The sequence below is a fragment of the Scophthalmus maximus genome, chromosome 22, assembly GCF_022379125.1.
Source record: "Scophthalmus maximus strain ysfricsl-2021 chromosome 22, ASM2237912v1, whole genome shotgun sequence".
NCBI classification, from domain to species: domain Eukaryota; kingdom Metazoa; phylum Chordata; class Actinopteri; order Pleuronectiformes; family Scophthalmidae; genus Scophthalmus; species Scophthalmus maximus.
In genome coordinates, this window is record NC_061536.1 from 4,766,497 (window position 1) to 4,785,498 (window position 19,002).

The 19,002-nt window shown below is 41.9% G+C and overlaps 2 protein-coding genes across 4 annotated transcripts in view; one reads left to right on the forward strand and one right to left on the reverse strand.

Annotated features, from left to right (window-relative positions):
* Positions 1-6,587, reverse strand: part of rapgef5a (Rap guanine nucleotide exchange factor (GEF) 5a) — a 47,113-nt gene extending 40,526 nt beyond the window's left edge. For all 3 annotated transcript variants that reach the window (XR_007030326.1, XM_047330194.1, XM_047330193.1), the window contains exon 1: positions 6,144-6,587. Coding sequence is in view for 2 of the 3 variants with exons in the window: in XM_047330194.1 (XP_047186150.1) it covers positions 6,144-6,287 (144 nt within the window). In the remaining variant the exon portion in view is untranslated. The remainder of the gene's footprint in view (positions 1-6,143) is intronic.
* Positions 6,588-16,796: 10,209 nt separating this feature from the next.
* On the forward strand, positions 16,797-18,745 carry LOC118292325 (interleukin-6-like). Its single transcript, XM_035621201.2, has 4 exons — positions 16,797-17,000; positions 17,100-17,198; positions 17,298-17,441; positions 18,178-18,745. Exons 1-4 carry the CDS (start codon positions 16,830-16,832, stop codon positions 18,421-18,423), a joined length of 660 nt encoding a protein of 219 aa, XP_035477094.2. The 5' UTR covers positions 16,797-16,829; the 3' UTR covers positions 18,424-18,745.
* The last annotated feature ends 257 nt before the right edge of the window (positions 18,746-19,002 follow it).

Consider the following 19,002-nt stretch of genomic DNA (forward strand, 5'->3'; position numbering starts at 1 on the left):
AGCGCATACGCCTTGCTCAAAACAAGTGACTAAAACAACTCACCTACTCTTTATTCAGGGAATAGCTCAACATTTCTGGGTAATACGCTTTAGGTTAGCACAAAGACGGGAAACAGAGGGGAGCAGCTTGCCTGGCTCTGTCAGGTGACAAAATCCACCTACCAGAATCTCACTAATTAACAAGTTAAATCTTGTTTATTCAACCCACATAAAACATGAAATGTAAAAAAAACAACTTGTGGTTTTATGGGTGGCTGTGCGCAGCACTATTTGTTGATTGGGCGCAGTCTTGATGCGAAGATAATCTTTGTAACTGCTGCTGACTGTAGCTTCACATTTACGAGTTGTAACAGTCTAACTCTGCACAAACAAAAAGGTGTAATAAGGGTATTGAACAATTCATTTAAGACTCTACTTATCAGGGGTCAGCAAACAACAAAACAGCACATCACATCCGACGTCTGGTGAGGTGTAGGACAGACACACAAAACCTCCATGTATTCAACTCCTGATCTCTGTAGTCACCTATAATGTGTTTTTAGTCAAGAAAAATTCAGGATTTATTTTCTGTCATTTTCATGCGACTGAACAAGCATGAACTAGTGATTTGATTGCAGCTTAAAGTAAGAGATGACAGTCGTCCGCACGCTTGCACTGAGATATTGATCAAATCACTTTTTTATAATATAAAGTTGTATGACAAATTACACCTAAATGCGGCTGTGTTGTCCGATCAGCCACGGTAAATCGTCTAGTACTCCAATGATCTGTCGCATAGTTGATCAGTCAGCCACCAGAAAGTTAATCGAAAACTTGACGATAGATAGATAGATAGTCACTTTATTTATCCTAAGCTGGGAAATTCCGGACGATCAATTAAATATTTAAGTTATTTTTCAAGCCAGAGCACCAAACAATTCTTTGGGGGGCATTTTTAGCTTTTCAGCTGTGAGGGTTTGCTGCTTCAGTTTGTTTTTACACAATAGTAAACTGAATATTTCGGCTTTGGACTGTTGGGCAGACAAAAAAAAAAGTTGCAGTTGCATCCCCATTTACAATCAAACAGTTTTTGATGTGAAACACACCAGCTCAGTGCATACATCCTCCCAGATAACAGTAAAGACGAGACCTTTTTCTCTTTGTGTGAAAAGACATGCGGTGTTTGGACTGAGGGGGTTAAGCAGAGCACACCAGCCGGTCAAGCACGCAGACTAAATAAATTGTTTCTGACTCTCGCCATGTCTGTCTCGCTCCTTCTTTCTCTCTTTTGTCTTGGCCACTGTATCTTATCTCTCCATCTCTTTGTCTCCCTGTCTGGTGAACACAGATATCTCCGGGGCTCTTTGTTTCTACACCATCGCATCTTCACACAAACACAGTCCAGACACACTCGCACTAGAGGTGTTTCGTTCATACTGTATCGCACGACCAGAGGGACGTCTTTTGTCTGTGCCTCATTTTCACACTTCCATCCATCCAGCATCCTCCATCACTGTATATACAGCCCGTTGCTGTCAGAACACCAGAGGCCAAAAGAGAGCGATGGAGGAGACGAGAAAAAGGAAGACCTCGCTATAAAGCGAGGGTTCATGCTGACACGCTTATCTTTGTGATGGCTTCAAAGTGTGTATGCAAAGAGAGAGAGAGAGAGAGAGAGAGAGAGAGAGAGAGAGAGAGAGAGAAGGAGCAGGAGAGAGCGAGGTCATTATCTGCAAGAAATGGATTACTCTCAAATTAGATTGCTGAGCTTTAGCACAGAATGCTTGGCAAGCCCCCCACTCTCTCTTCCTCTCTCTCTCTCTTTCTCTCTCACACACACACACCTCACATTCGCGCTAAGCTCCTGTCGACTCCTCGACAGATCCATCATACAAGGAAGTCAAAATGGAGATATCAAAGCAGCTATAGCTCAATGGATGCGCGCACACACACACACACACACACACACACACACACACACACACACACACACACACACACACACACACACACACACACACACACACACACACACACACACACACACACACACACACACACACACACACACACACACACAGTAAACCTGACAACCCACCCCTATCTGTTAGCACACATGAACTTTGGCATATTCCTTGACACCACACAAGCTTCCAGAGTTATCAAGATATCCAATTCTTTAGCGGAATTTCTTATTCCTCTGTGGGATTTGTATTGTTGATAGTAAAAATAAAGCCATTTTATAGTCGGCTTGGGCTGTAGGAAATTGCGATGAGCATTTTTTCACTATAATCTAACATTTGAAAAACAAAACAATTATTTAATTTACCCACAAAGCAATCTGAAGATTAATTAATAATTAAATGTGAGTATTCTAATACCCAAACTCAAATATTTAAAACAGTATGTCACTGGAGTTGATGGTCAGGATTTTGAATTTTAGAAATAGGCTGTTTTTGAAAATAGTGACCCAATATTTGGACTACTCCACTTGAAGGTCCAGTGTGTAGGATTTTTCACAGATTATTATGTTTTCTATGTTAGCGAGTCCTCTCCCATGGCCATGTTGCGCTGCTATGCTTGAACAGTAGCCCTTAATGGACAAACCAAACACTGGCTCCCGTAACACATGATCGAATTCCCACCTTTGTCTTTTTTCCACAAATCGCACCTTGCATTCTCCAACACCCAACACTTAATATTATTCATAATTAAAAGTGGCAATCAAATTTGTTTTTGAATTGTGTTTGTAGCATAAGTTAAATCCCTAAAATGTTTCAAAAAACTATTTCTTAAACTTTAATCCAAATTTTAGGCATTGGCTTTAGAGTGAATGGCCACAGATTACTCTAGCTAACATTATTGTGGTCTTAGTGATAATGATGATCATTTTTGGTTACTGCAAATGTTTCTGCATAGTGTACTGTATATACATTTCTTATTCTGCATATTTTCTACATTTAAACGGATTCATGACTTGAAATTCACATTTAAATTGTAAACAAAGCTAAGTAGTAATATTGGCACGCAGTGCTAATCCTTTCTGTCAAATTCGGTGGTTCGAGTTATAGTGTGTGTAAATGTATATAGTAAGTGAGTGTGAATCTGTTTGACTTTCTCTCCACCCCTCACTTGCCCTTTCATCTTTTGAGCAATGCATAATGCAGTTATGGGTGTAAAATATTGCTGCCAGACATGAAAAACAGATCACAAGCCAATGTTTTTCTGCATGTATAATGCAGAAATGAGATCATTTTCTGAAGACTATCATCAACTTTCCTCTGAGACTGCATTTGTTAAATCTATTCAAGTTTTAATAGACAAAGAGATCTGGCTTCACAACTAGAAGTCACATCAAGTGTATTTTTTTTTTATAGTGCTCATCCAAATGTCACATTTAAAAATTAAAGGTGTGGTATCAAATTAATTTCCAGGGAATAGTCTGCTATAGATTCGTTAGAAGAGGAAAGAGAGATGAAGAAGCTGCAACTCCAAACAAAATAGTAAACAAAAATTGAAACTGCATATTTCTACCTCTTTTACTTGTTTGCTTGCTTTAGGTATGCTGAAAACAGTCATACACATCCACATCCTGGACATGAACACACACCGCACAACCTATTACCAGATGTGTGCTATGTTGTCTTACATTTGTTTGGGATGTTTCATGTGGTTTGATGTTTTAATGTTTTCTGTTTCAGTTGATTGACTAAAGGAAGCCTTCGGGTCTCACAATGTCTGCAAATGACAAATGAACTGAAATCACTGTTGGTAGCCATCACTGAAGTAAGTTGTGTGTCTCAAGCTGCCATATACACACTAGTTCTTCCTCGCTTTTAGTGTCAGCAACAAAATCCAAATGGGAAAAAAACAGCTCACAGTAAAACTGGATGCAGAAAATTGACTCTGCTTGAGGGTATTGGTGGGTAACAATAGCACAAAAAAATTAGACACCTGCCTAAGTGGCAACTCATTGGTTTGTGAATGGTTGTTTTGAAGCCTCGAGGTTGCCATTTAGGCCAGCGCCATATTGTTTTTTTGAAACCAGAAGTATCCATATTTGGAGGAGCGATTGGGTCAGGCCTGACTGAGAGCTCGTCCACTGCACGTCCACCCACACCTGTAACCATGCACCTAAAAGTTGGAAACTAAGCTAAGTGCTCCTGTTGTATTACAGCCAATAAAGGACTGAAAATTGAATACCAGAGCAAGTCACAACAGAGAATAATGTAGACAAGGTGAGGCTGCTGTAGCCTGGAACCAGAGGTGACAGATTGCTCTGTGCAATACAATTCACTTCATAAGCATGGGAGGAAATGTGAAAAACGGCTTATGACAGGTGTTTCTGAACATTTACAATTCTTCAAAGAGTAGAACAAAAAAAAAATATGAATAATACCTCAGGATGCAGCATGGATCAAACAAAATAGACAAGATGTGTGGAGTGGTGTCTACCTTTGGAAGGCGGCTAAGAGATGCTGTTTCAGTGCAGTAATTTGAGATCAAGTCACCATTTGGTTTTGTAGCGCGAAGTGCGGCACAAAAACAATCTCTGGTGGGTTCCCTCGCTTACATTTTTGGAAAAGTGTCTGTGCAACTGAGTGCGTGTGTGTGCCATGTAACGAATATCCAACTGTCAGTGTCTAGAGAAAACCAGTCTGCAGAGAAGCCCATACCTTTACACCACTTACATACGCCTCATCACGCTCACCCACACATGAACACATGTACGAATTTGTGAAGGGAGGAGAAGAAAAACTGCCTTTTTGTCTCCATCTACTCATTATCCCTCTCTTTGCTTCCCTGAAGCTCAGACTAGCTCAAACGCAGGCAATGAACAAGGCAAAGACGAAACAATGCTTTCTTAAATGCGATCGAGCTCCTGATGTGATTGATGTCGCTGCATCAGGTTGACACATCTTTAATTAGGATTCGCCATCACTAATTCCATTAAAATGATCAGACAGGTGACGGGAATACAAAGTGTCCCTTGCGCGTGTAGATCATGAAACATCACTTAAAATAACGTGATGTAACAGGACACACACTGTTCACCTACATGGGCCAAAGTGGCTTTACGGTATGTGCGCTGCATATTTTTGGCACAATCGGCAGCAGTGGGACTGGAGGTCCTGGCCCTCGGTCTGCTGGTTCCCAATGGGGGAATCTGGGACTCGTTCTTGGCTGCCACCAATGATGAAGATGAGTGGAGCTGACAATCTGGGCAGCTATTTGGCTTGTCAGGTGTGTTTATTCCACATCAGGGCACACCCAGTCGCACACATTTACTGCTTAGTCGACCAATCATCTCGGGATTTGCCCCATTGGGATTTGTTTCCAATATTTCAGTCAAGAGATATGTTTATTTACGAGAGAATACAATGAGTCTATCAACAGAAGATTAATCAATTCTAAAAACAATTGTGCAAATGAATTTATCATTGCAGTTGTTTATCAAGCAAAATTGTTGGTAATCCGAAGTGGCAATTAGTTGCTTTTCTCCGTTTAAATAATTAAGCTTTGGTTCATTACTCGAGACTAAACGAGATCATCTGCAGAGATCACCATGGGGCTCTGGGACCTTAGGATGCACATTTTTCCAATCATTTTATATATCTGATAAGTTACAGCTAAATAAAGAAAATAATTGATTGCGGTTACATTTTTGAAATCGAAATGTGTGTGTGTGTGTGTGTGTGTGTGTGTGTGTGTGTGTGTGTGTGTGTGTGTGTGTGTGCGTGTAGCCTCCGGTATGTTGGAGAGGTAGTGTTGCCTTGACTACCGGAGTGTGAAGATATGGAGTCAAACAGCAGCTCAGGTTATTATGGATGTAGCTCTCTCTCTCTCTCTCTCTCTCTCTCTCTCTCTCTCTCTCTCTCTCTCTCTCTCTCTCTCTCTCTCTCTCTCTCTCTCTCTCTCTCTCTCTCTCTCTCTCTCTCTCTCTCTCACACACACACACACACACACACAGCCTCTGCGACAGTAACGCTTGTAGCGTAATGAAAACACCTGAGTCGTGACGGGGTTACGAAACAGCCTCAGAGCGCTGTCGGGAAAAAGCTGATGTTTGGGAAAAAAAGAAATAAAGCGGTTGCTAACGTTGCTCCCACATCAGACACGGAAGGACGGGCGGGTTGGTTGGTTTTTTTTGTTGAAATACTCACGCTCTTCTTCCGCAGGTGCAGCCCGTGCTTGAGTAGCCCCGGCAGGTCCCGGATCTTGTGTTTGAGCTGAGCCTGGTCCCGGGCGCTCCGGTTCCAGCGCAAGCCCGCCAGCAAGCCGTCCTCCGCGGGCTCCGAGTCGTCCATGGTTTCCTCTCCGTCGCCCGTCCTGTCGTGCTCGAGCTGCCCCCCCACTCCACTCCACTCCACTCCACCCTCTCCCGGTGTCTACTGTGTCCTCACGAGGCGCACCGCCGCTCGCTCGCCATTTCCCGCCGCCTCGCGCTCAACACACACTCACACACACTCACACACACACACTCACACACTCACAGCGACCTGCGTCTGTAACCGAGCCGCGCGCACTGCTGACGACCCGGCGCGCGTGTTGCGCAGCACGCGACGCCACCGCTCCACCCAAGAGCAGCTCGCGCGACCTACTCCTTCGCTACCAAGTTTGTGCGTGCGTGCGCGCGCGCGTGCGTGTGCGTGCGCGCGTGTCCCAGGTGCATAGAAACGTTGCATCCCTTCCACCTTTCGTCTCCTGACCAGTCCGACGGAGGACAGGCCACATTAAAAAAACAAAAACATCACATGTTCTGTGGACATGACAGCATCACAGTTACAGTTGATTTGTGTCACGAATCAACGTCCATGTTGTACAATACTGAAGATAATATATGTTCTGGTGGGGGGGTGGGCAACGTCACCACATTACCTGGCTCAAATTTCCATAGGTAAACAATGAGCAGCCACTATGTGTGTGTGTGTGTGTGTGTGTGTGTGTGTCTGAGGACATTTCGACCTTGTGAGAAGGCTGTTTTAAGGGTTAATACCTGGTTTTAAGATTAGGATTAGGTTTGGATTTGGCATTCAGTTGAGATGGTTTACATAAGGGTAAGCGACTAGGGTATTCCTTGTAACAAAGAGATCCTCACAACTGTGCGTGTGTGTGCGTGTGTGTGTGTGTGTATGCACCTGTGTGTGTGTCACAGGTGCATAGAAACATGCATTCGTTCCCTGACCAGTCCTGCCACATTGACAACCATCACATGTTCTGTGTTGTTTTTTGGCAGCGGACATGACAGCATCACAGTTACAGTTGATTTGTGTCACGAATCAACGTCCATGTTGTACAATACTGAAGATAATATATTTTCTTTGGGGGAGGGGGGGGGGGGGGGGGGGGGCACAGGCAGAAGGCGCTCCGTAGGGCAACGTCACCACATTACCTGGCTCGAATTTCCATAGGTAAACAATGAGCAGTCACTGTGTGTGTGTGTGTGTGTGTGTGTGTGTGTGTGTGTGTGTGTGTGTGTATGTATGTGTGTGCGCGTGCGTGTGGTTGTGAAAGACAATTTTGGCTTGAAACCATTGTAGTGAGGACATTTTGACCTTGTGAGGACATTTTGGCCTGTCCTCACAAAGTGAAAAGGCTGTTTCAAGGGTGAAGACGTGGTTTTAAGATTAAGGTTAGGATTAGGTTTGGATTGGGGTTAGGCATTAGTTGAGATGGTTTACATTAGGGCAAGCGGCAAGGGAATGCCTTGTAACAAAGAGATCCTCACAACTGTGCGTGTGTGCGTGTGTGTGGTACATTTGGAAGCCAAATTTTTCAACTTCCAAGCTGCATTTTTGTCATGACAGTGTGAAAAGGCCATGGCAGGTGAACTGCAACATGAGAGGCTTTCAACCCTGCACCGCTGTGGGTTGTTGAAGATGAGACACCATTGTCTCTCATGTGGTTTCCCCACATGACAGGCAAATTTTCATAATGATAAAAGTCCCAGTTTTAAAAATCTTCCTCTACCCTGTGTATGTTTGAATAACATGTCGGTGAGTGTGCTGCTTTGAACTCTGCCCGGTGTGTTCCCTTCATACTGAGTGAATTGGCCTGCCAATAGGGCCTTTCTCAAAGATGCATCAGTACTTTTTTTTTTATGATGCTTAACAAATTAAGAAACAATGTGTCCACCTGAGAGCACTGATAATTTGACCTCGCTACACCAAACAACACCACCTGAGCCACCATGCCATTAGTAGAAGGGTCCCTGTGTTGCAGAGACTTACATTGTTTTGGAACTGACCTGCTAACTGCATCTGCATGCTGATATGTTTACCAAGAAAATCGTTTTTGTGTGTGTAGCTCTTTAAGATCAGTTTGTTTTTGTACAGTTCCAAAAATTCAGAAGCACAAATTGTTGGCTTTTCCATCCATCATTCATTTAAGTGATTGGCTGCACCCACAAACAGCAGCGCTGCTCAGTCCACCCGGTGCACCGCTGACATCCAACCACAGCCGTCACAACGATAATCCCGGAGGTGTGTTAAAAAAGCATGTGGCATTATGTGGTTAGGTAAATAAAAAAAAACATGAACATCAGGCAGTAGGTCAGAAGTTTTTCAAAAAACTATTTAACTATCAATATCAGCCTTTAATTCCAGTATTGGTCAGATAGTAGCATTAAAAATATGTCAAATTCAGCTTAGTGGAATAAATGCAAAATCATTCCAAGAGTTAAGCAGCTTTTTCTGAAAGAATTAAAACTCAGAAGGTCATTGAACCGAACTTGTCGATGCTGAATCTGTTCAGGGTGACCCAGAATCAAAGTTAAATCGATTCTAATGAGCAAGGTGATATGTTATTTCCTGCTACTTGGATAGGAAATAGAGTCACAACTTGGGAAACAGATTAAAAATCATTCCTCTGTGCAACGGAGAGAATACTTTTTGTGATTCAAACGTGTTAATGAGGGTTTGTGCAGGAGCACAACACCGACGTATCAAAACCAAGCGAATTCCCTTTGATTTTTAAAAGGGCAGAGCCTGCATCCGAAGGTGTTCAAAATGCATTGAGTTTGATTAAAGAATTCAGCAGGGTATAAAATGAAGGAGAATTAATTTGAATTCAGTAGATCCTAGAGGATCTGAGGCTGATACTCCAGATGACGCGAAGCTGAGCAGAGTGCCGTCCGAGTGCAGTGGGTTCAGTTGTGAAAGTCAAATGTCGAGCCTGCTTTTCTGATAGGACTTGTAATCTGGGATAATTGGCCCCTTTCAGGGACTGAGATTATACCAACAGCTACGCCGTCAGACATAATGGACCAGCATACTGTACATGCAATTCAACCACACACACACACACCACACACACACACACACACATAGAAAAATGATTTGATTTTGATCAAAAGATTGGTGTATCATTTAATTCATTTCGCACATCAAAGCCAAGTTGGCTCCTGACTCTGGACTCAAACGAGGGAATAGAACAGTGATGAACACTGACGCTCAATTTGATCTTGTTTTTCCTGGCCCATTAAAGATAACGATGCATGGAAGTTGCACTCCGCACAGACCTTGTCACTCCGCCTGTGATCGCGGTGACTCGCTCAGCACAGTAGAATATAAAAGGAGTTGCTGTTGACTTATTTTCTTTTTTGAGCTGTCAGATTCCGGTGGCTGCATGACAGTAGGTAAACTGATTTAATTGACGGTGGCACAATGTTTAACAGGCTAACAAGACCAACAATAGTTTTTTTTCTTGGGCTTTAGATCATTGACTAAATCGAGATGTATGGTCACGCAGTTGCATCACAATAGAACAGGAACAGGGTGTCAACGACATCTACTATATTGTGTTATTCAGTGTTAGTTGAATAACATCATAAAATAAAAAAAATCTGATGATTTGTTTTATCAGGACTGTGTGGGTCTTTCTTTGATCAGATTTGATTGTCAGTCCTGGCAACATATAAAAACAAATCCTGATTGGTGGATGGGAAATGCATGACGACATCTTTTTCCAATGGAGCGCCGCTCACCACAAATGCAGAAAACTAAGCAAAACTCGAAGTCAAACAGAAATGTTAGTGTCAAGCGGCTGAAAATGTTGGGAACCTTTATACAGCAGCAACATTTTACACGGGCTCATGCTTACATGTCTGCTGAATGACACACGGTCAAAGGGCGAAGTGTCAGATAAACATATTTCCGTTAAATGAATGCTCATTTCGAGAGTTTTGGTTTGTGATCTGCAAAGCAGCATAAAAAAAAAAAAACATGGACCACAATCACTGGGGTCATCCATCCTCTGTATTACATTTAACATGCGAAACGATTTCAGTGAGGAGTTAGGGTGTATAGCTCACGATCCTGTAACTTCGGTGGTTCCACGTTAACTTTGGAAAAAAAACCAACAACACGCAAAGCGAGCTTTGTATTTGGACTAACAGCCGCCGCCTGAACATGGAAGAAGGAAATGAGTTAAACGCTCGGTGTTTGCTGGAATGCTGAAGAGGCGAAAGAAGAGATGAGGACTTTGGTCTTTCTCGTGCCGTGTCTGGATGATGATGAAATGTGCTGCTCTGCTGTCCCCAGGGACCACTGAAACCAGCCACTGATACATGCACAGTGCACACACAGCAGAACCAAACAAACCCCATCCTGTACAGTGTTTGGATGAATGAGCCCCACATAGCAATGCATATATACGGTCCTATGCAGCAGGGGGACATGATGGTGCACAGGGAAACAAATGGATTACAGGGCGAGGGGAAGTGAATTAAAGGAGGAGACGTGGACAGAAGGAGCGAGAGGACCAAGCGGCCCAAACAGGGAGAAAGAGAGACGGTAAACCAATTACCATAGGTCTGCAGAAAACCTTTCATCCCCAAACTGTCACCACACATGCAAATAAACAGACTGATATCTTTTTTTTTCCCCTTCTCTGTCTCTCTCCTGCATACAAATACAGTATCCACACACCCATTGGTCAGTCATTTCCCTTTATCACTCACTCACACACATATTCCGAGCTCTCTTCAAACAAATGCACTCTCAATTAAATATTGAAGAGTGCCTGTGGCAGACCGAGCGGAGACACAATTCCTCTCATTCGGACTCTCCTCGTCCATGGACGCAGGAGAAGCGCCAAAGGAAGGGAGAAAAGGGCGAAGGACGTAAAGAACAGAGCAACGCCGAGATGAAGACACAAAGGGAAGGGGAAGATGAGGAGTGGAGGATCAGCAGACCAGTGAGGAAAACGACAGGAGAGGAGAAACAGAGCAGAATACAAGGGAAGGAGAGGTGAGGAGTGAAGCTAGAAACTGGAAGCTCAACACAATATGACGTGAAGGTCGTGTTAATAAATCTTTTTTTTAAAAAGCCAAAGCAAGGCTTATACTGTACCTACACACATTTAGGTAACTGCACCGCCTGCCCCTAACCACGGAGGACCACAAAATAATAAGTGTACAACAGAATATGCGAGAATAAAATGTATTTACATGTCCTTTTATTGAGGGACGGTGGCGTAGTGATTACAACTGTCGCCCGCACAGCAAGAAGGTTCTGGGTTCGACCAAGGCCCTCAATGGTGGAGTTTGCACGTTCTGCCCGTGTCTGCGCAGGGTTTTCTCCAGGTCCTCCGCCTTCCTCCTACAGACCAAGCACATGCAGCTGAGGTTCATTGGAGATCCTAAATTACCTGTAGTTGTTTGTCCCTATACTGTACATCAGGCCTGCCATGGATTGGCAACCTGACAAAGGACAGGCAATATAGATAATGGGATGGATGAATCTATTCATCTATAAATACATATACTAAATTGCAACGTATACTAATTATTTGGTATTTTTAATAGGGTGATAAAAAAAAGAGGAATTGTAAAAGTAATCTACAAATGAAATATGAATCCATCAACAAATTATTAAAAACTAAAAAGGAGTCACAACAACGGTTTGTTGTCTTGGTCATTGTTCGATTTGAGCATCTAGCTCAAACCCAGCATGAATAAGGTGTCATCTCACATCATCAAAACACTGACATGATATGAATCTGCAATGGAGGAAACGCGAGCTGAGGTGATAAAACCTTTTTCTACTAAACTAGCACAACTTCTTGAAAGGCTTCGGGCCAATGTTGACATTCCACCAGAAACAATGAAAAAGCCATTGGGTGATGAATATTTCACATAATACATTTCATACATTGCGCACTTAATCCCAAACTCAAGTCCAAACACACGCTTCCATGACCACAGAGACCCCCCGAGTCAACGCGAGGGTCGTATAGTATTACTGTAGTGCGTGGGCAAAACACTGAACAGTCTTTGCATGCTGCTGCCTCCCCAGAGAAAAGACATGAACATGCCTCTCAACATTGCTGCTGCTTGATCGCCATCTAGCAGCAGCCCCGACGAACTGCAGACCTCAGGATCGAGTCCTCCAGCTCCACTTTCAGATATTGACGGATGCAAAAAGTCCCACTGTGACTGCACATTAATTGATATTCATAGCTTGATATTTGCCAGGACATTTTCACTGCAGAAGCCTAATATCACCGTATGGGGTTCCTCCTGCATTATTAGTTGCATCGCCATCTCTATAGCATGTAAATAGTAGTGGATGACTGTGGCAAAATCTAGTATTAACGATGTATTGTGTTCAAGTTATGTAAACCCCTGAAACAGTCTGACAAGGTTACCACAAACTAAATCATACTGGAACAGCACCAGCACATAGTTGCACTGGACTGAAAGAGAACCAGGGGGCTTGTAAGGTACAGTACAAACGCACAGAGGTAATCACTCTTCAGTTCTCTGGTTGTCTGGTTAGATGTTTGCGAATGCATCAATTAGCAGGACTGCTTATGCTAATATTGGAATTTCAGGATTTTGTTTTGCATTAGCATGGTGAAGTACCTCAATCTGTCAGAGTTTCTGCATTGACCAAAAACAGACATCCCAATTTGGTTATTACTGTAAGTGGTTATCACTTGACTAATTTTATAGGAAATCATTGAACATATACAGTATGTGTATATTGATTTCAATGACAAATGTCCTACTATACAGTGCGGTTCTATATAAAATAAGATGGTCATGGTTCAGGTAGACTGGGTAGACGATTATTTGGAGGTTTGGGGTTGGATTACATGTTCTGACAGATGCTTTGTTTGCCTAAGAGATATGACATTTCCCACATATAATCATGTTGCTACAATTCACTATACGCTGTATGCACATATACAGACATATATCATGTCTTCATAAAATCAATAAATGAGGCACAGGATACACAAAACCTTCGTCTGACAAATGGAGAGAACGTAAAAGATCATGACAATTGGATATTAATTCAAGATCAATTTATATGAAAAAACTGAGAATGATTTTTGAAAAAATTTCAATGGAAGCAGGAGAGGAACGAAAACTAAACAACAACTGAAGAAGAGGAAGGAGGATCGGCTAAAAATATGTAAGATTTCTGAGGATATAATTAGCATGAACCCCCGTCTGCCACCAGGAACATGCAAAATATGAATTTTGATTCTGTGATGTTTTACCTCCAATGAGTTGTAATGTCAGTCATGATACGGAGATGAGAGTACCAGCCTGCAGATGTCTGTGTTTCAGTTCTTTGAAACTGGAACCAACTTCTACCACAGAAACAGAGAGAAGAAGGAAATTTAGCAAATCTAGCAAAGCCTCAGACAATTTGGGGTTCCCCTGCGTATTTTTTAAATTTTGGGTGTGTGTTTTTTTGGAGGATATACTTATTATATTTTGCATATTGTAGCGTGTCATACTAGGTTGGTCCAAAAAGTTCAATATATTGTGTTGGGTGTTTTTTGTTCAATTACTTTGCTCTCTATTGTAAAGACGCTCCATATAGTTTATATTTACTGTATGAACGGAATGTAATTATCTATTAATACTTTTATTTCAGTTGAAATTCAACCTCTTCAGCACACATTCAGCTAGAGAAACTTTCAGCTTTTATACTTGCATTCATCTTTTTGACATTTAAAACAGTTTCTCAAATTTTCAGTTTAAACTTTGTGCTTTTCCCCCCTGAGAATTGCCTTGGGGTAGTTGCCGAGGGGGAGGCAGCTAATTGCCTCAGGTTGGCCACAGCGGGTCGAAAATTTGACTGAACCCCATTTGACTCCTTTCACTGCTTACGCCGCAGTTTACATCCTTCATTCCTTTTTTTGCTTCCCCAGCTGTTCATGCTGCTACTGACTCATTTTGCAAACACATTTCAGCCTGCAATTCAGCTTAGTTTCAGCTTGTGCAGAAGTGGGCAAAATGTTCCAGTGTTCGACGGAAACTCTTTCAATTCAGAGTAGAATTATTTTAATGTCTGGTGTTAGTCTGTGAGAGATCAGATCCAACCAAACAGATATGGAAAGGCTGTGCGATTTGCAATATGACAACAAACAAGTTATAACATTACATCTCTTTTGTCAATGAGATAGAAACGACGGAGGTGGATTTGAACCCAACATTCTTTTGATATGGGAGTGAAATTGATGAAATACCTGGACCATCAAGTAGCTGCTCTCGAGCTGTTGATCATCAAATCCCCATGAGCAGGTGGAGACAAGTGTCCTGCTCAAAGGCTAACACAAAGGTTCAGAATATGAAAATACGTAGTGGCCGAAAATCTTTGCATGTGTCTCGATCTCTTCAAGGAGTTTGAGATTGGCACTTCCCAATAACATCAGACACCGACCTGAGCTATTCTTATGTCTCAAATTCTCCACTGAAAGTACCAAAACACCCGTTCTTACAACATCATCAACAGATCGGGCATTAACTAATATGACGCTTAGTGTTTCTGTTTGACCTAGTTTGGGAGTTCTCCACTTTGATTCCACATTTGTTTTTCGACACGCAGGGGGGAAGTTATGTATCAAAGATAGGAGTGGGGAAGTTAAAGGGAATTATGTTATTATATTATTATATTGTCTTATATTCAATGTATCTTACAGAGCCTGTGGAGTGCAGCACTAATGATCACGCACTCTATATCCCAATGGTACACTGAATGGAACCAAAGTAACAGAAAAAAGCTGAGAAAACATTCAGTATCTGAAAGTAAGCCCTCAAAGCGCACAAATGATTCACCCACAACTTGACAAATGTACATTTTGTGTGTACTAAATTAATTATCAAGTGGAATTATAACTGCTTAAAAAGCAACGTAAAAAGAATTGCAAGCTGACTTAGAAATATGAGTTATCTGCGTGTGTGCTGTGCCTCAAGCTTCAAGCCAGCAGGACAAATATCTCGCTTTGCTAAGATTAAATATTTCTTCATTTTGGACGTAAAAAAGTAATGTCAACATTAAGATGTTGATTTGACGCATTTGTTTTTTTTTTCTGAACCTAAAACTCTGCACTTTGTATCTTCACATGTACAGTATGGTCACTCCACCCTGACGCCCTGATCAGACTCACTCATAGAGTTTCAAGTGTTTCAATAGTTCTTCTTTCCTTAGTAACTGAGTTGCCATGACAAAAATAAATGATTTTCTTACAAACATGAACATGACTATCCAGCCTGATGTCAGGACCCTGAGCAGTGAGGGTAGGCAGTCACATCAAAAAGTGGCAAATATCGGTTGCGTATATATTATTGATAAACACATGAAAATAAATTATAATTAAGACATGATATCCAATGCAGCGATCAGGATGATTGTAATACATTACTAGTGTAGTATCATGATTAATATTGGAACAAATACAAGACATGAATCATCTGTGTTGTGAAAACAACAAGAATATCACTGTCAATTTAGAGTCTCCAATGAACCTAACCCCATTCTGCATGTCTTTGGACTGTGGGAGGAAGCCGGAGAACCCGGAGAGAACCCACGCATACACTGGAGAACATGCTAACTCCACACAGAGAGGCCCTGGTTGAACCGGGATTCGAACCCAGAACCTTTATATTTGACAAGTTCCTTGGATACTGTTTTTAGTTTTATTTTATAAAAACAGCGTGACAGCTTTGGTTTCCTCATGTGAGGGGAAGAACATATTGAATTGTACACACTTTGACTAATCCTGGGGGGAAAAATCTCTAAATAAAAGAGAAATACGAGCAACTAATTCCCTAATTTGCTGGTAAAATTAAAAATCCACTGTAAATTTTTCCCTCCTCTAATCAATCGACACAGACTTTACTGTCACAAGCAAAAAGGGATTCTGCGATGCTAATGTTTGGTTTAGAGTGGATTCTCCCATTAAATATTCTTTGGCTGAAAATATCATAGGGAGTTTTTTCAGATTATGTAAGTGTGTGTGTGTTCTTTCTATAGTTGTGAGGGTCATTCTGACGTGACGACATTTTGGGCGATCCTCATGACTTCAAAGTGCTGACTAAGGGTAAAAGCTTTGTTTTAGGGTGAGGGGTAGAATTAGAAAGACAAGTGTGTGCAAGAGAGAGATGTGTTTTGTATGTATATCACTTCATCCCTTAATTTTTACGAGTGACAAAGGAATAAAAGCAGCGGATACATCACTTTAATTCCTGCTCTCTCTGGTCATCTTGAAGGATGAACACCTTCATCAAAATCATCATCATCCACTGACATATGCTGGACCGGATGTTTGACGTATACTCTTCATTCCTTACTGCAGGGAAGTATTGGGAAATCCCTCAAGTCTCAAGAATATAAAATGACAGCCCATGGCAAAGACGAGGCAACTCCTTCTGGCCCCCCGAGAGACTTCGCTGTCAGTGGGAAATCAACAAGTGGCTCCCAGCAACGCAACATGCCCTTCAAACTCTGTAAGTGATCTGCCGCCTGTGGTGTGCACTTCCTGCACTTCTTCCTCTTTCCATTCATTAGGTCATTCCTCTCTGCACAGATGCCAACGTGCTCTCGGCAGTGATGCTGGCAGCTCTGCTCCTGCGTGCTCTCGGAGCCCCGGTTGAAGGTGAGCCCACCGACAGTCCGGCAGGTGACTCGTCAGGTGAGGAGGAGCTGGTGCCCTCTGACCTGTTGAGCGCCTCCCCGGTTTGGGACTTGATCATCGGTGCAACTGCAGGCCACCAGAAAGAGGTAAGCACTGTGTCTTCCAGCCATTTCTCTGAACTGTGGTACTGTTGCAGCTGCTTATAGACGATCATTTTTCTTTTATCCCAACCCCGCCTCCATTAGTTTGAAGATGAATTCCCACAAGGGGTGAAATATCATTTTCTGGAAAACTACAAAGTCTCCTCACTTCCAGCAAAATGCCCCAGCTCCAACTTCAGCATGGTAGATGGTTTCTTCTTTCTCGCTTCTGTTACACTGAGGCAAACGTTCTGTTAGGGGGAATAATTGAGCACTGACGGTGATTTTCTCTCCTCTCTCCAGGAGGCTTGCCTCCGCAGGTTGGCCGAAGGCCTACACACCTACATGGTTCTTTTGGAGCACGTGGAGAGGGAGTACCCAGGCAGTTCAATCCTGTTGCACGCCAAATACTACAGTAGGCAACTGGTCGACCTGATCAAAAAAAAGGTGACATGCTGCATAATTGTCTTTTAAAATACAGCGCAACGTGGCTTGCAAGACATTTCAAATGAATACACTGTGTGAGCCCTGAACTTGTCTTGTATGTCATTGCTTTTGATCTGGCTCACTTTTTCTTCATCTCTGTGGTCAGTGATGGGAGAAGTATTTACTTTGGATGAAAATAGTCTATTACAAGAAAATGCCAGAATATAAGTGAGCAATTTGAGTAAATATACAGTACACCTGCAAAATGAACGGTGCATTAGGATGTAAGTTGCATTTTACCGTTGTCGGCCGAGATTGTACCAATTTTAAGCGCCATGAATATAGTTGGCTAGTTTAACTTCAACAATACGTTGTGCTCAGAAACTCCTCATAGGTTGTAATTTGCAATTAGTGACTAGCTGGTAAATAAATTAAGTGGCATTAAATGTATATAATTTGCATGAGAAACGAAGCGGGACCAGAATAATTAAGTGGCATTAAATTAAAAATACTTATTAATTTAAAAAAGTACAAGCTATATTTAAGTAAATGTACTTGATCACATTCTGGTTAGAGCTCACTAAACTTTTTTGCAAGATTAAATGTCTTAATTTTTTCCACCTTTTTTTTTTATGATGTTACGCTGTAAAAAATATTTTTTAAGTGTCATGCTCCTGCAGGACACGCAAGGTGCATTCTCATGACACATTGTTGTTTAATTGTACTGTATAATACCCCTGTCATTTCTGCCCCACAGATGAAGAGCCCGGGTCAGGTCACTGTCCTGACGAGTAGCCAGGAGGAGCAACTGGTACAGGACATCAACAACCCTGACTCTTTCCACAGGAGGATGACCGGGCACAGCATCCTGCAGCAGCTCCACGACTTCCTTCGCGAAGCCAAACTAGCGATCCGCAAAAGAGAGAAGTCCAGACAGATGAGGAAGGGGTCCAACATGATTATTGCAGCCATCCATCCCTCTTTCCAAATATTACAAAGATGAAAGTAATAAGAAGAAATAATCATTTTACTAAGGAATACCTCGGGGAAACTGGGCTGGGAATAATCCCAGCACGTAAATGCTGGTTTTTAAATGGTGAATCATGAAAGTGGCTGCACTATGTAATATTTTTAGGCCTGAGGTCTTGAATCACCCACGGCTGCATTAGTTATTTAACTTACACTTGGTAAAAAAATCTTTATCAGTCAAAGGAAAATCTATGGCTCTGGGACAATGCAATTTGTACTTGATGAAAATAATTATTTGTGATTAAATTCTGGGTTGATAAATTAACTCAAAAAGCATTGATGATTGTATTTTCTTTTTTAATAAATGACATTATATATAATCTGCTTTTGCAAAGTATTATTTTCCATCGGGCTACCTACTACCATCTATCTTCCTGTATAAATTCAACCCATTGTTGTTGTTTTTTTAACACATGCTAGAGGGACCTAACTTGCAGGAATATTTTGCACATGTAGAAAGAATGTATATAAAAGTTTATTCATTCCAATTGGAACAACCTAAAAAGAATTTCTACCATATTTCAGAATTTGAGCAAATTCCACATTTACCAAA

Bases quoted from the DNA above. Each gene is read 5' to 3' on its own strand.
- LOC118292325 (XM_035621201.2), top strand. From the start codon at position 16,830: ATGCTGGCAGCTCTGCTCCTGCGTGCTCTCGGAGCCCCGGTTGAAGGT. The intron at 17,199-17,297 runs GTAGATGGTTTC...TCCTCTCTCCAG, and splicing joins CCAGCTCCAACTTCAGCATG to GAGGCTTGCCTCCGCAGGTT. The intron at 17,442-18,177 runs GTGACATGCTGC...TCTGCCCCACAG, and splicing joins TCGACCTGATCAAAAAAAAG to ATGAAGAGCCCGGGTCAGGT.